Genomic DNA, 15,477 nt, shown 5'->3' on the forward strand with positions numbered 1-15,477 from the left:
ATACAACTGTCTATTTCAAATGACATCATTTGGAGGAAGCCAAGTTTCTCCTCGGCATGGTGCATGGAGCCCATCGGTCATAATTCAGGGTCAAATACATCATCGTATCGGTTCCTTCTTGCCAAATGCGGATGAACAACCGAAATTCCTCCAAATTTATTTCTTAGATCCACATGACAGCGTACAGTTGAGGATGCGGATACTCACCAATGCTGGTATTCACCGTGATGTAGTTGGAGCATTAGAGACCGTGCTGAGACAAGTGAATCCTTACGTTCACTCGTTCCGCATAGCACGCGAGGAAATAGGCAATTTGCCAGAGGCGTTCGTTCTTATTGATCCCAACAGGAGACCAGCTGGTGAACATGAGAGGAGGTTCAATGGTCAATTCGCTGATGAAGTGGGTGTCGTTGTGAAGAATACTGTCGATCCTCAAGCTACAGCGCGTCACATTGTATTGAAAGCAAGAGGAGGAGCGCTGCAAAGTATTTCTGAGTTGCACCGTTCTTACGACGCACTCCAGTATGTTCTCTTCTTCCCATTCGGAGATGACCGATGGCAGCCCAAAATGAACATGACCAATGGCAGGAGATTGACTGCCATGAAATACTACTCCTACCGAATAATGAACCACGAGGATGAGTTCAACTACCTCCTCAGAGGGGGGCGTCTGTTCCAGCAGTATCTTGTTGATATGGCAGCCAAAATGGAAGGCACAAGATTGGCGTTTATAAGACTGAACCAGGCATCGCTGAGGTCTGCTACATACAGTGGCTTCACTGATGCTCTCAATGACAATGACGATTTGTCCAACATCGGACGCCGCGTACTACTGTCATCGACATTTGTAGGGGGGCCGAGGTATATGATGGAGCGATGTCAAGATGCCATGATGTACGTAAGAAAATATGGTAACGCGACCTACTTCATCACTATGAAGTGTAATCCAAAGTGGCCTGAAATCTCCAATAACCTGTTTCCTCACCAAAGTGAGAACGACAGACCGGATCTCATTGCGAGAGTGTTCGAGTTGAAGAAAACGGTGTTCATTAAATACCTCACTGGATCAGAAGGCTTCTTCGGGAACTGTATCGCTCACGTTGTGTGTGTGGAGTACCAAAAGCGAGGTCTCCCTCACATACACAGTTTGCTGTGGCTCGATGAAGCTTCAAAGCCGAGACCACAAGACTATGATCGATTTGTACAAGCTGAAATACCAGATCCCGATGAAGATCCAGAGGGACACAGACTGGTGTTGAAGCACATGATCCATGGTCCATATTGTTCCACAGCAACTGGATGCTGGAAGAATGGAGCATGCAGACACAGATACCCACGGTCATATGCTCCGTACACACGGTGCGGAGACGATTCGTACCTCATATATAGAAGAAGATCCCCAGAAATGGGAGGATTTGAAGGGCACCAAGAAGGGAGGCAACGACGACCTGTTACAAATCAGTGGGTTGTTCCCCATAATCTCTATCTCCTGAAAACGTTTGATTGCCACATCAACGTTGAAATATGCTGCTCTATAAAGTCGATCAAGTATGTTATTAAGTATGCCATGAAAGGTAGCGATCAAGCTACGTATGCACTGCGCACAAACGACGAGATAACGGAGTACTTGACGGGTAGATACATTGGACCTTCAGAGGCTGTTGCCTCCATTCTTGGATTCTCAGTCCATGACAGGAAGCCGGCCGTTATCCGTTTAGGAGTACATCTGCCAAATGAACAACAGGTATTTTTTGCTGGGAACGTTCGTGAACAAAGAAATAATCCCAATATGGCCAAAACCACGTTGACAGAGTTTATGGATCTTTGCAGACGTGACCATTTCGCTAAGACACTGTTGTACGTGGATGTTCCGAGATTCTATACATGGACCAAGAAGAGATGGCAACGAAGAAAACAGGGCAGACCGGTGGAGGGCAACCCTGGAATGTTTGAGGATGACATATTGGGACGAGTTTACACTGTTTCGCCGCGTACTGGTGACCTGTACTATTTCCGACTACTCCTCCACCACGTGAGAGGGCCGACTTCGTTCGAAGTCCTGAGAACGTGTGATAATGTCATTCTACCCACATTCAAAGACGCTTGCAGAGAAATGGGTTTGCTGCAAGGAGACGCTGTCTGGCGCGAGACTCTGGAGGATGCTGAGAGGACATGCCTTCCCAGACTCATGAGGGATTTGTTCGTTGTGCTCCTCACACAAAGTGAAGTCGACAATCCATTGGATCTATGGGAACGTTTCAAGGACGCTATGGCTGAAGATTATCTTCTAGCTCATCGACGATCTGCAAATGATCCCAATATTGCCATCAACGAGCGCCATCATGACTTGGCTCTATCGTATTTGCAGCAGAAACTGCAATTGTTGAACAGAACTGTTGCACATTTTCACTTGCCGACTCCAACGACTGTTCTTCGTCATGAAGGGATTGCCAACATTCACCTACTGAGAGAACTCCAATACGACACGGAGGAACAACAGCGAATCGTAGACGAAAGGCAGCTTCTGCTCAATGATGAGCAGAGAGTTGTCTATGACTTTGCGTGCGGTTGCATCCGCACGAATCAGTCATCAATGATTTTCATTGACGCGCCTGGAGGCACAGGGAAGACGTTTCTTATTAACCTGATTCTCTCTAAAGTGAGAGTGAGTGGAGAAGTTGCCCTTGCGGTGGCCTCATCTGGCATAGCAGCTACCCTCATGCCTGGTGGAAGAACAGCGCACTCAAGGTTCCAAATCCCTCTGACACCGAGGGAAGATGGCGTATGCAACATCGATAAAAATTCCACTATCGCAGACCTCTTTCGAAGTACAAAACTCATCGTGTGGGATGAGTGTCCTATGATCAGGAGAGAGAGTTTCGAGGCTGTGGATCACACGTTGCGTGATGTATGTGACAAAGACGAGCCTTTTGGAGGGATCTTGACGATATGCTGTGGTGATTTCCGTCAACTTCTGCCCGTGGTGAAAAGAGGGTGTGATGCTGACGTTGAGAATGCGTGCATAAAGAAGTCCTACTTATGGCAGAGCTTTGGAATGTTTCACTTGAGAACTAATATGCGACTGACCGACGGAAGTGGGCAGTTTTCAAGATTTTTGCTCGACATCGGCGAGGATAGAATCGAGAAAAATGCGGATGATGAGATAGATTTGCCAGAGGATATACTGCTGACAGCGAGTGGGCTCGATGAGTGCATCGATACCATATATCCATCATTCGCCAATCCGATGGAGGTTTTTTCAGCAAGGTCTATATTAGTGCCCCTCAACGATATGATGCGAAACATCAATTCAAGATGCATCACAAGGTTCCCTGGTGCTAGCAAGGAGTATGCTGCGTTCAACAGTGTGACTGAGGGTACTGATGCAACGCACTTCCCAACGGAATTCCTACATTCCGTTGAAGTCTCGGGATTGCCGCCGCACAACCTCGAGCTCAAAAAAGGATCCCCTATCATTTTGATGCGGAACTTGGACCCTCCGAAACTTTGCAACGGGACGCGCATGATTGTTGAGGACATGCTTCGAAATATTATAGTTGCGAGGATCATAAGTTCAACGTTTGAAGGCGAAACTGTAATGCTCCCTCGGATCCGACTAAATCTGTCGGAAGCTGAGGATATCCCTTTGCAGCGCTGCCAGTTCCCCATACAATCCTGCTTCGCAATGACGATCCATAAGGCGCAAGGGCAAACTATGGAGAATGTGCTGGTCTACCTGGAGAAACCGGTCTTCCAGCATGGTCAGCTGTATGTGGCGCTCAGTCGAGGGAAGAGGAAAGAGAACGTGCGAGTTTATGTAAATGGAGGATCGTCGACAAAGAACATCGTCATCAGAAGTGTCCTCTGACAACAAAATCGTGGTAGTCCACGGGTCGCGTGTTTTTTCTACAAAAAAACCCCAAAAAAACACGTGATCGGAGATAAGGGCCGAAATCACGTGTCACAGATAAGTGATTTAGAACGCTGGAGAGGTGAGCCTTATGGCTTGCTGGCCCAAATAATCTCCCTGATGATGTCCAGCGTTCGCTTTAGTTCTATTCTCATATCTATTCAAACTGACTGACCCAACGGGTCATGGGTCGTCTAGTATATATATATATATATATATATATATATATATACACAAACACATACAGTCACGTGAAAAAGTAAGTACACCCCATGTAGAGTTTTCACTTTTTCAACATATTTCAACATACAGCTATTTCATCTTCATTTCAACAATATTGATAGATAAAGGTGATATAATATAACAAATATCATGAAACATTTACATTTTATAGTCCATTGTATAATTAAAATAAACATAAATGCGAATTTCGCATGTGGAAAAAGTAAGTACACCCTTGGCTCTAATAGGTGGTATTGCCCCCTTTGGCAGAAACAACCTCAAGTAGGCATTTCTTATAACTGTCTACCAGTCTCTGACATCGACTGGGAGAAATTTTTGCCCACTCCTCCATGCAGAATTCTTTCAGCTGTGCGATGTTTGATGGGTTTCTTGCATGCACAGCTCGTTTCAAATCCCCCCACAACATCTCGATGAGATTTAGAATTGGACTTTGACTTGGCCATTCCAGAACCCTCCATTTCTTTCTTTTCAGTCATTCCTAGGTGGATTTACTGGTATGTTTAGGGTCATTGTCATGTTGCAAGGTCCACCTTTGGTTGAGCTTCAACTTTCTGACAGATGGCCTCACATTATCCTCAAGCACCCTCTGGTACAATGAAGAATTCATAGTGGAATCCATGATGGTGAGCTGCCCAGGCCCTGATGCAGAAAAGCTGCCCCAAACCATAATATTTCCACCACCATGCTTTACAGTTGGTATCAGGTTCTTGTGGTCAAATGCTGTCTTTGGTTTTCGCCAAACATGTCTTCTGGTACTGTGGTCAAATAGTTCTTACTTTGACTCATCTGTCCAGAGCACATTGTTCCAGAAGTGCTGGCCTTTGCCTAGGTGTTCATTGGCAAACTTTAGTCTTGCCCTGATGTTCTTTCTGGACAGCAAAGGTTTCCTCCTGGCATACCTCCCATGTAGATCAAATTTGTGCAGCCTCGTTCTAATGGTAGACTCATGCACTTTGACATCTACAGTGGCAAGAGCTACCTGTAGGTCCCATGATTACATTCTGGGGTTCTCAGAGATTTCTTTCAGCATCTTGCGGTCTGCTCTCGGGCTGAACTTGCCGGGGCGGCCTGGCCTGAACAAGTTGGCAGTTGTTTGGAATCTTCTCCACTTGTAGATGATCTTCCGGACAGTCAAATGATTGATTTCAAATTGTTTAGAGATCTTTTAAAATCCCTTCCCAGACTCGTAGGCATCTATAACCTTCTTTCTGAAGGCATCAGAGAGCTCTTTTGATCTGGGCATGGTGACGCCACACACTTCAACAACAAAGGGCAAACCAAACTAAATCTCTGAGGTTTAAATAGGACAGGTTCCTCCAAGATACTCTCTAACAATGTTCTCATCATTTGCACCTGAGCTGGTGCACCTGATTCTAATTTTAGGTATTTGAAGTAGTGATAAATGTAGGGGTGTACTTACTTTTTCCACATGCAAAATTTGCATTCATGTTTATTTAAATTATACAATGGACTACAAAATGTAAATGTTTCATGATATTTGTTATATTATATCACCTTTATCTATCAATATTGTTGAAATGAAGATCAAATAGCTGTATGTTGAAATATGTTGAAAAAGTCAAAACTTTACATGGGGTGTACTTACTTTTTCACATGACTGTACGTCCCCACTACAGGTACAGTGTCACGACTTAAATCTTTTTTCTCTAAGGTCTTTTAAAATCCCTAACATTATCCTAGCCATCCCTCCGCTAGCTTCGGTGCCCCATGGAGGTAACCATTGCTGGCACCTCCATGTGCCTAACACTGCCATCCCCCTAAACTAATGCTCATGGGTCCTGGCCGTGTGAGGAATGGTCAGACTACCATCCCTCCACGTAGGGTACACTACTCTCATCAGTCCACTACACTCGAGCCTCACTAAGTGGATGTACATTGTCATGGCTCGGCCTCGGAGGGCCGAGCGATCCATTTGGGTGGTTGGTCTCCTGTTTGGTGTGTCCGTCTGGCATTTTCGATCCAAAGGGGGAGGTATGGATGGGCCGAGGTGCAGGGCCCAATCCCTGCGCGTGGCCTCGCGGTCCCACGCACGGTGACCCAACCAGCCACGGTCAGAGCACCGCACCCGCCAAGGTGCGCGGCTCCGAAATCTCCTACCTCCCCTTGAACCTCGCCGATTGCCTTTGCCGCCACGGCGAGGCACCAACCATACAGTGCGGGGGCTGGCACGAATTGTGCACGTCGGTCCTTGTGAAACCGCCGCGGCACCGATCCCCGCCGGTCCCTGCTGCACACAACTCACCGGGGGCTCGCATCTGCCATCCGTCCCGCTACACGCTACCCCGGTCAGTGTCGATGCTTGAGCCGCGTCCTCACACCTCGCGACCCACTCCGCACTCGCACACCCAGGTGTCCGCACGCCTCCCATACACTCCGTTACTGCACACTCTCCTTCCACATTCTCTGGTGTGCATTCTCCCTCACACTTCGCACTGGTACCCGCACACCTAGGCGCACTCACGCCTTTCACACACCCCATTATCGCACACCTTTCCCACACACAGTCTGGTGTGCATTCTTCCTCCACGCACTCTTTTACCTCACAACGAGGTGCGCACTCTCCTGTTACACACTCCGTAACACATTCTTCTCCGACACACTTCGGCGCACACTCTTTTTCCACACCCCCAGGTGCGCACTCTCTCGTTACACACCCAATCATCGCACACCCTGGCGCACACTCTCGTACCGCGCACCAGTCGCCCTCGTACACCGCACAATGGACCTTCCGCGACTGCCCGGGTTTCGTCTCTGTCCCAAGCGCGCCAAAACCCCGTTCGCGCCAAAAACATTCGCGCCATTATTTCTCACCTCGGGGTCCTCCTTCCCCAGCTTCTTCGCCAGCACCTGTAAACCTTTATTGGGGTTAGCAAGCACTGCATCACGGTGTGAATACAACCTTTGTGCACATTCCATAACCTCCTTCTGTGATTTATTTCCTATCTCTCCCGTCTCTTCGACCCCAATCATTTCTTTTTCCTCGACGACCGCCGGCGCCCATGAAATTTTCTCGTCTAATTCGGCGACCGTCGGCTCTTCTACACCCCGCATCGCGATTTCCATAGCCCCCATCAATTTGGCTGTGCTCTGCCTCAACTCGCTCCTCACGCGTTCCTCACACCGCGTCACCTCGTCGCGCGCCACTGCGACCTCCTCGCTCAACCTGCGCCCAATGTCCTCCCCCAATTTTTCCATATCTTTCTTTGACGCCACCCTCCTTTTCTCCAATGTCTGCCCTCGGGTGTCCATTCTTTCATTCATTATATCCATTTCATTCTTCTGGGCGTCTATTTTGTTTTCCAACCCTTTTAACCCATCTTTCATTTCCTTGGTGGATTTGTCACTTTGGGCATCCATTTTTGCATTCATTTCTTTCATTTCTGCTCCTGATTTGTCCATTTTCGCATTTAGTTGGATTAGGAGCAATTCAATGCGAGATGCGGCTCGCACAGCAGGCTCGGCTGCCGCTGCCACGTGCGAGGCACCGCCATTTTATTCGCCAGCTACCGCCCCCTCTTCGGCTTCCTCCATTACCAACTGTCTCTCTTGTGAGTCCTTGGTCATTAATTATTCCTCTATTTCTACCCCCACCGGCATTCGACCGCCTTGGCCAGCCATGGTATGAATACAATTTGGATTTTACAACTAAATTTCGTCCGCTCGTAATTTTGAGTGCGTGAAGTGCACTCCAGGTCCAATCCCACTCCCGGACACCAAATGTTACGGTTTCCGCGCGACCCTCGTTCCCTTACCAAGGGGAGATTAAGCCCCTTGTTCTTTTTGGGTCGTCGCAACTGCGAGACTTGAGTCGCCACTCCCGGGCAGACGCAGGACAGGGTTTCGGGACAAATCTCACACGTACCTAAGTACCTACGCCGCCGCGGAAGCGGGGATCAAGTCTCGCATGAACCACGCGTAATTTGAGTACGTCCGAGCGGATGGCATACCACGTGGTCCGTGCAGTTACCTTATTATTGGAACCCGATTAGAGCGCTATAATTCGTACCACGCTTAGTCAATAGATGGAATTGACGGGAACGATCAAATAGAAGGAAGAACACAGGTTTATTTACAGCTATACAAGGCGAAGAGACACAGAGCAGGCACTTAAACAGTCTTAGCTTAAAGCCCAGACAATGGGCCCGTTCACACTCACAGGGGGAATGAAGGAAGGATGGTTCATGCGCTGAACACGCCGGCTTTGTTGTCAGGAACAGCTCGCCCGGCGTGGCCCTCTGCGGACACAGCACGTCCCTCGATGAAGGCAGGCAGGTGGGAGGAATCCTTGCGGCACGTATCTCGAACAAAGGCAGGCAGGCGAATATGCACGTCTCTCGCCCGGCTCGGCGGTTCCTCACATCGCGATTAATATAACAGCGCGCTTTCACTCTCACAACTCAACAGAGGATCTGCCTCAAGCTCAACCGAGCATTTAACTTGTAACTCAATTCAACACAGCGCTTCGAACTGATAACTCAAGCTCATCACTCAGCGCAGGTCCTCCTCAAAAACTCACTTGTTCAGCGCATCTCTCCTCAGAACTGAGAACCCGTCCCTTCACTGGGGTGGGGGGCTCTGCGCAAAGGGTTATATTGCCACGCCCTTAGCCCACCTCGAATGTTCCAAACCACGCCTTTTGACACAGTGCTAAGCCACTCCCCTCGAGCCCTGATTGGCGGCTCGTGCTTACCGTTCACTCCCACTTCTCCTGTCCCGCCTTCCTTCAGCCTGCCTCGACTTGTCAGGCCGGCCTCGTGGTAATTTGCGCCAAAAACCAAAGCATCAAGGCGGCATAAAGCATTGGAAGGAGACCTAACTCTCATTATTCTACTCAACGCAAAACTACACATAGGAAAGGTCTACGCTTACACTTACTAAGAAATAACTGATCTTAAACGAGGCTACATGTTGTAGTGTGACTAACTATGAGCGGAAAATTAACCTTTATTTGTAAAAACACAAAACCGCAACAATATATATATATATATATATATATATATATATATATATATACATTTATATATATATATATATATAGAAATGTATACATATATAGAAATGTATATATATGTATATATATTTATTTATTTATTTTTATGTGTACACATGTGCCCTGCAGCCCATGCCTACTGAAAACTGATTTTTTTTTTTTTTTTTTTTGGAATGCCAGCCACATTTTACATCCAATTTTTTTTTGGAATGCCAGCCGCATTTTCCATCCACTCATCATCTAACTTTGTTTCAAAATATTCTCCAAGGGAAGGCACTCCGATGTTGAAAGTTTCATGTCATTCGCTCAAGCGGTTGCGGAGAAAACAAATTTAAAAGCGAATAATGGTGAAAAAGTGAGGGCAGAAGAAAAAAGAAGTGAGGGCCTCAGGCGATGTTCAACAACATGGTCAATGATACTTTTGGACGCCTATTACTAATATTAACTTATTGAAAATTTGACAACACATTTCAAGAACATTTTGAACAACTCACTTGATTGAATCACTCAAAAACTATCAAATCATTCAAATTATAATCAAAATATAATATTATATCAAATTATAATCCAAATGCAACCTGCTAATATTTTAAAGGTACATATTCATTATGCTAAATCAACTAAAACAAAGCATGTGCATGAATGTTTCGGAGATAATTCAGATATTACAAAAACTGGATTATTTGCAGTGATTTTGCCAATTTTTATCATTTTTTTTCTTCAGATTTTTGCAGTTGAAGTACAACCTAATTTACATCTCCACTTGCTACATGTCAGGTAGGTGAGAGCTGCTGGGAAGGTAGGCCTGTTTGCTTTCCACTCTGACAGTCGATTCTCATTAAGCTCTCGGAGAAAATGTCAGCTTTCAGCACAAAGCCAAAAGGTGAAAAGGGCAAAGTTTTTTTTTAAACCATGAAAAGTGAAAACAAGAGACATTGTGTTTGAAAAGAGGTGCAAAATAATCATTTTACTCACGTACAGATTAATCCCCAAGGGAAGGTATGTTTTAACCTTGGCCTGTAAGTTTATTGAACAAGTGGCTAGATGGACAAGTTTGTGTTTTGGTTTCGATGGTGGACCCCGAGGTGAGTAAGTCGTTGTGTGATGTTATTGTATTCTGTTACCAATGTGCGACTGAATTTCCCAGCTGTTTATTTGTTTGATGATGTTAATGTGTGGTGTTACCTTGGTGTTTAGGTGGCTGCAGGTTAAAGTGGCTGGCTTACGTAAGATCTTAGGGTCTCGAGTTTGAGCACCTGTCGTGCAGGTGAAAAACCACCAGGTGGGTTGACTCAGCCTGCCATCCTTCCGAGGTCGGCAAAAATGAGTGCCAGCTTGCAATAACAGTGGGCACGGCATTCGCGACACAGCCGCAACTCCCAGCAGTGATGCAACCAGCAACTACATGCTACATACCAAACACCAACAACGTACAGTGTTTCGGTCCCTTGGATTTTCGATTTGCAAATGAAGAAAGTGAAGTAGCACAGCGATATCGAAGTCGCAGTCAATAATATTTCAGAAATATTGCTCCATTTTTGCTGCTAATAAAGTATTCAAGTTCGTAAAGTTCCAATTATTCGTACATTATTGTGGGTTCGGCTGTGGAAAGTTTTTGGAACAAGGCCTTTCACGAACCGGATGGCCAAATGGTTCATTCAGTCGATCTAACTCCAGAGGGTGGTAACCATACCCAGAGTCAGAGCCAGTTGTAGGCTTGCAGCTTATTACTCCTATTATCAACCTGAATTTACATTCCACCACTCTTAATACCAGCACCAAGGCATTATCGCACTATCAACTTCCGTAAGCTAAATGCTCTTTCACCTCCCTCATTCTCATCCACCCTCTCTGAAAAAATGTCCACTTCTCCCTTCGTTGACCTCCACACCCCTTCTGACCTCACTGACTACTACAACCACACTCTCTCCTCCTGCCTTGACCAACTTGCGCCTATAAAAACCAAAACAGTTTCTTTCACCCATTCTGCTCCCTGGTTTACCCCTGAACTCCGCCTGATGAAAACTCATGCTCGCCAACTTGAAAGACTCCGCAATAAAACAGGTCTCACAGTTCACTCCCAAGCCTACAAGGACCACCTACAGCACTACAAAGATGCCCTCTCCCGTGCCCGCTCCGCCTACTACTCTCAAATTATCCACTCTGGCTCCGGAAACCCAAAAGCACTCTTCTCTACAATAAACAAACTCCTCAGCCCTCTGAACACCACCACCCAGTCATTCACAATAGACAACTGCATCTCCTTCCTTTCATTCTTCCAACGCAAAATTGAAAACATCTACAACAGCTTGACCACCGCCGCACCCGCTCCCCCTCAAACCACCTGCCCCCCCTTATCCTGCCATCCCCTGTCTCAATTCTCCCCAGTCTCCCCTACTGACCTCTCTGAACTCATAGGAATGAAAACTGCCACCTGCACTCTTGACCCCATCCCCTCCAGCTTTGTCAAGGCCTCCCTTCCTGCTCTCTCTCCACTTATCATTGCAACAATAAACTCCTCCCTGTCTACAGGCATCGTCCCACCGTCCCTCAAAATTGCTGCTGTTACCCCCATTCTGAAAAAAACTGGACTAAACCCTGACACCCTAAATAACTTCAGACCCATCTCCAACCTACCCTTTCTGTCAAAAGTTTTGGAACGCGCTGTAGCCACTCAACTCAAACATCACCTCTCTGCCAATAACCTGTATGAAACATTCCAATCCGGATTCCGCTCCAACCACAGTACTGAAACTGCTCTCCTCAAAATCACCATCGACCTTCTCCTCTCCTCTGACGCTGGCAACCTCAACATTCTCATCCTCCTCGACCTCAGTGCCGCCTTTGACACCATCGATCACACCATCCTCCTCACCCGACTTGAAACCACCTTTAACATTACCGGCACTGCCCTCTCTTGGATTAAATCATACCTCTCTGACAGACGCCAGTTCATCTCCATCAATAACTGCAAATCCCCCACTGCTCCCCTCCCCCAAGGTGTCCCCCAAGGTTCAGTTCTTGGCCCCCTCCTCTTCATCCTTTACCTGTTCCCCCTCGGTCACTTAATCCGCCGTCATGGTCTCCAATTCCACTGCTTCGCCGATGACATCCAGCTTTTCATCTCCACCAAGTCCATCTCCACCGCCACCCACTCTATCCTGACAAACTGCATCACTGAAATAAAATCCTGGCTTCAAATCAACTTCCTCAAACTTAACTGTGATAAATCTGAAATAATCATCATTGGCCCAAAAACGCTCATAAAATCCACCCATAACTTTGCCCTCAACATCGATGGTATCCCAGTATCCACCTCCCCTCACATCCGGAATCTTGGCATCATCTTTGACCAAACCCTCTCCTTCGACAAATACACTAAACAGATCACAAAGACAGCCTTCTTTCACCTGAAAAACATCGCCCGTCTCCGTCCATCCCTCTCCTCCGTGGCTGCAGAAACCCTCATCCACGCCTTCATCACTTCCCGTCTGGACTACTGCAATAGCCTCCTTTATGGTTCACCCTCAACAATCACCAATAAACTCCAATACATTCAGAACTCCGCTGCCCGTCTACTCACCCATTCCCGGACCCGTGACCACATCACCCCCGTCCTTTACAAGCTTCACTGGCTCCCCATGTCCCAGAGAATCCAGTACAAAATCCTCCTCTTGACCTACAAAGCCCTCCATAACCTGGCCCCATCCTACCTGGCTGACCTCCTCTCCAGACACACTCCCACCCGCAACCTCCGCTCTGCTGGTACCAACCTCCTGACCCCCCCCCCCCCCCATCCGGACCAAATTTAGATCCTGGGGGGACAGGGCCTTCTCCATCGCTGCTCCCACCCTCTGGAACTCACTACCTCACACCATCAGAGACTCCTCCTCACTCACCACATTCAAAACATCACTCAAGACCCACCTGTTCAACACTGCATTCAACATTTAACCCACAGCATCTAACCCCTGACTATCTCCTCTCCTTCTCCCTCCTTTGTGCTTTGAATATTTCCCTATTGATTCTTCTTTTTTTGCAATTGTTTTTATGTTTTGCTATGCATTATGTTTTGCACTCTGTCAAAGCGTCTTTGGGCTTCCTGAAAAGCGCTATATAAAATAAATGCATTATTATTATTATTAATACATACCTAGAAATTAATAAATACCATAAATAGGAAATTCTTCTTTTCCTCCCAGGTGATATTCTGCTTTTGAAATGTTGGAACTCCGAATGTTTGACTTCGGATAAAATATCAAGTCGGTTGTGCTCTTGTGCGTTTCAACATTTTTGCGATCTCTGCAGAATCTCAACATGGTTGGTTTTTTCATTTCTCTTTATCATTTTTCTGAATATATTTATTCTCGTAGAAGACTTTGTCCTGAGTTAAAGTAAGATGGACCTTTCTTGAAAGGTGGGATAATATCAAGCCCTCCCCTGGAATAATAATATCCTCCCCAATCGTTTCTTTCAGCTTGCTGAACGTTATTACCTCCGAAGGTAGACAGAGGTTAGGTATGCACCCATATCTATCTGTGAACAAGACATCTTAAAAAGTTGTGGATGGATTCGGTCGAAACTCAGTGGATGAGTTGTGTAGGTGATGAGAACAAGCTGATTACCTTTTGGTTGAGATCCGAATCCAGATCCGGCCTATTAGTGGGATACAAAACGTACCCTGTTCAGCCTGGCGGAGGTATGCTCTCTACCGAGTGTTGTTCTAGTTTGTGGATGATAAGGTTGGAAAGAACTATTTTGTGGATGGTCACTGGTCAGGATACTGGACATAAACCCACACAGGATGTTATTGGGGATGAGGAAGGAGTTGGATGGGGAACTTGGTCAACCATTCCTGACGGGAATCTTGTCCTCCATTACGCTACTTACAGTGACCGGCAAAAGTATTTTCCCCTTCCCCCCTCCCCCCATTTCCAATGATTTCACATTTTGATGCCACCTGAGCCTATTCCAGGACACTTTCAAATCAAACTTAACATATAAAGTCTTTACAAAGTACTCCAAAGTGATAAAGCTAGAAATTTCAGATAAAATGCGAATACGTTAGATTAACAGAGAAAACCATATATGATTCTCAGTTGCATAAGTATTCAAACTCTTTGCCTAATTAACTGTAAATCACTTCAGGAACAAATTATTTGTTTGAAATGTTACAAAAAAAGTACAGATACATTCAAAGTACATACACCGCCCCCATGCCCAATAAATAAATAACATCCTCCAGCGTGGCACATATACTGTAGATGGTATTGGGAGGGAGAGGTGTACAATAATTGATTGATTAATTGCATAATTAAAATCATTAAATAATAAGCGTAAAATAATTTATTAATCAATTGGCTAATAGCATACACCTCAACCACCAGTGTTTCATCCGAAGCTGTAACTTTTTAAAAATTAATTAAATGTCATTTATCGAAAAAAAAAAATTGACTAATAAATAAATAATTAATCGATTAATTGATTCAATTAGATTAATGAACAGGATTATAAATAGTTAAATTTATATGTGTGGGAAAATTACATGCCCAGACCAGGAATCGAACCCAGGTCCTCTGGAAAACCGTACCAGCTCTCTTGGTGTTTAAAAGAGAGGACATGTATTTGTACCCCCATTGGAGGAAGACCCTCTTGTGTTCAGGCCGTTGATGCTCCTATGGTTGACAGAGAGTGCCCTGGAAGCATTGGCGGAAAGGGAGTGGCAATCATATGTGTGGGGAAATTGCATATTCAGACAGGGTCGCCCAGATAGCTCAGATGGCAGAGCACTGGTATGGTTTTCCAGAGGACCTGGATTCGATTTCTGGTCCGAGCATGTAATTTTGCCACATATATAAATTTAACGATTACTTGATTAATCAGTCAATCAAACATATCCATTATAACCACATCACTTGGTCACTGTCTTGTCTGAATATTAGCTTCCGAGCTCAAAAGGTTCCTGAGATATTGCCCAGATGAAAAAGAAAATAAATAAGTGATGAATAACGAAAATAAATAAATAATAATCGTGAAATAATTAAATTATTAATCAATTAGCTCATAGAATACCTCAACCACCACCATTTCATCTGAATCTGTAACTTTGAAAAAATTAAGTCATTAATCTAATAATTAAATAATTAATCGATTAATTGATTAATCAATAAATCAAAAATAGCCTTTACAGCCAAATCACTTTGTCAATGTAATGTGCTTCCTAACTCAATGAGAAAGGAAATAAATACAGTAATGAGAAAGGAAAATGGCTGAGATATCGCCTGGACAAACAAACAAACAAGAAAGAAACCGA

General features: G+C 45.4%; 1 protein-coding gene across 1 annotated transcript in view; it reads left to right on the forward strand.

The window, feature by feature from the left end:
• Window positions 1-574: 574 nt before the first annotated feature.
• LOC144893714 (uncharacterized) overlaps window positions 575-15,477 on the forward strand; it is a 167,920-nt gene continuing 153,017 nt past the window's right edge. Inside the window, exon 1 of the mRNA XM_078785091.1 lies at window positions 575-1,634. Within this exon, the coding sequence (XP_078641217.1) occupies window positions 575-1,634 (1,060 nt within the window). The remainder of the gene's footprint in view (window positions 1,635-15,477) is intronic.

This window comes from Myxine glutinosa, chromosome 9, assembly GCF_964187855.1.
Source record: "Myxine glutinosa chromosome 9, kmMyxGlut1.1, whole genome shotgun sequence".
Classification (NCBI taxonomy): domain Eukaryota; kingdom Metazoa; phylum Chordata; class Myxini; order Myxiniformes; family Myxinidae; genus Myxine; species Myxine glutinosa.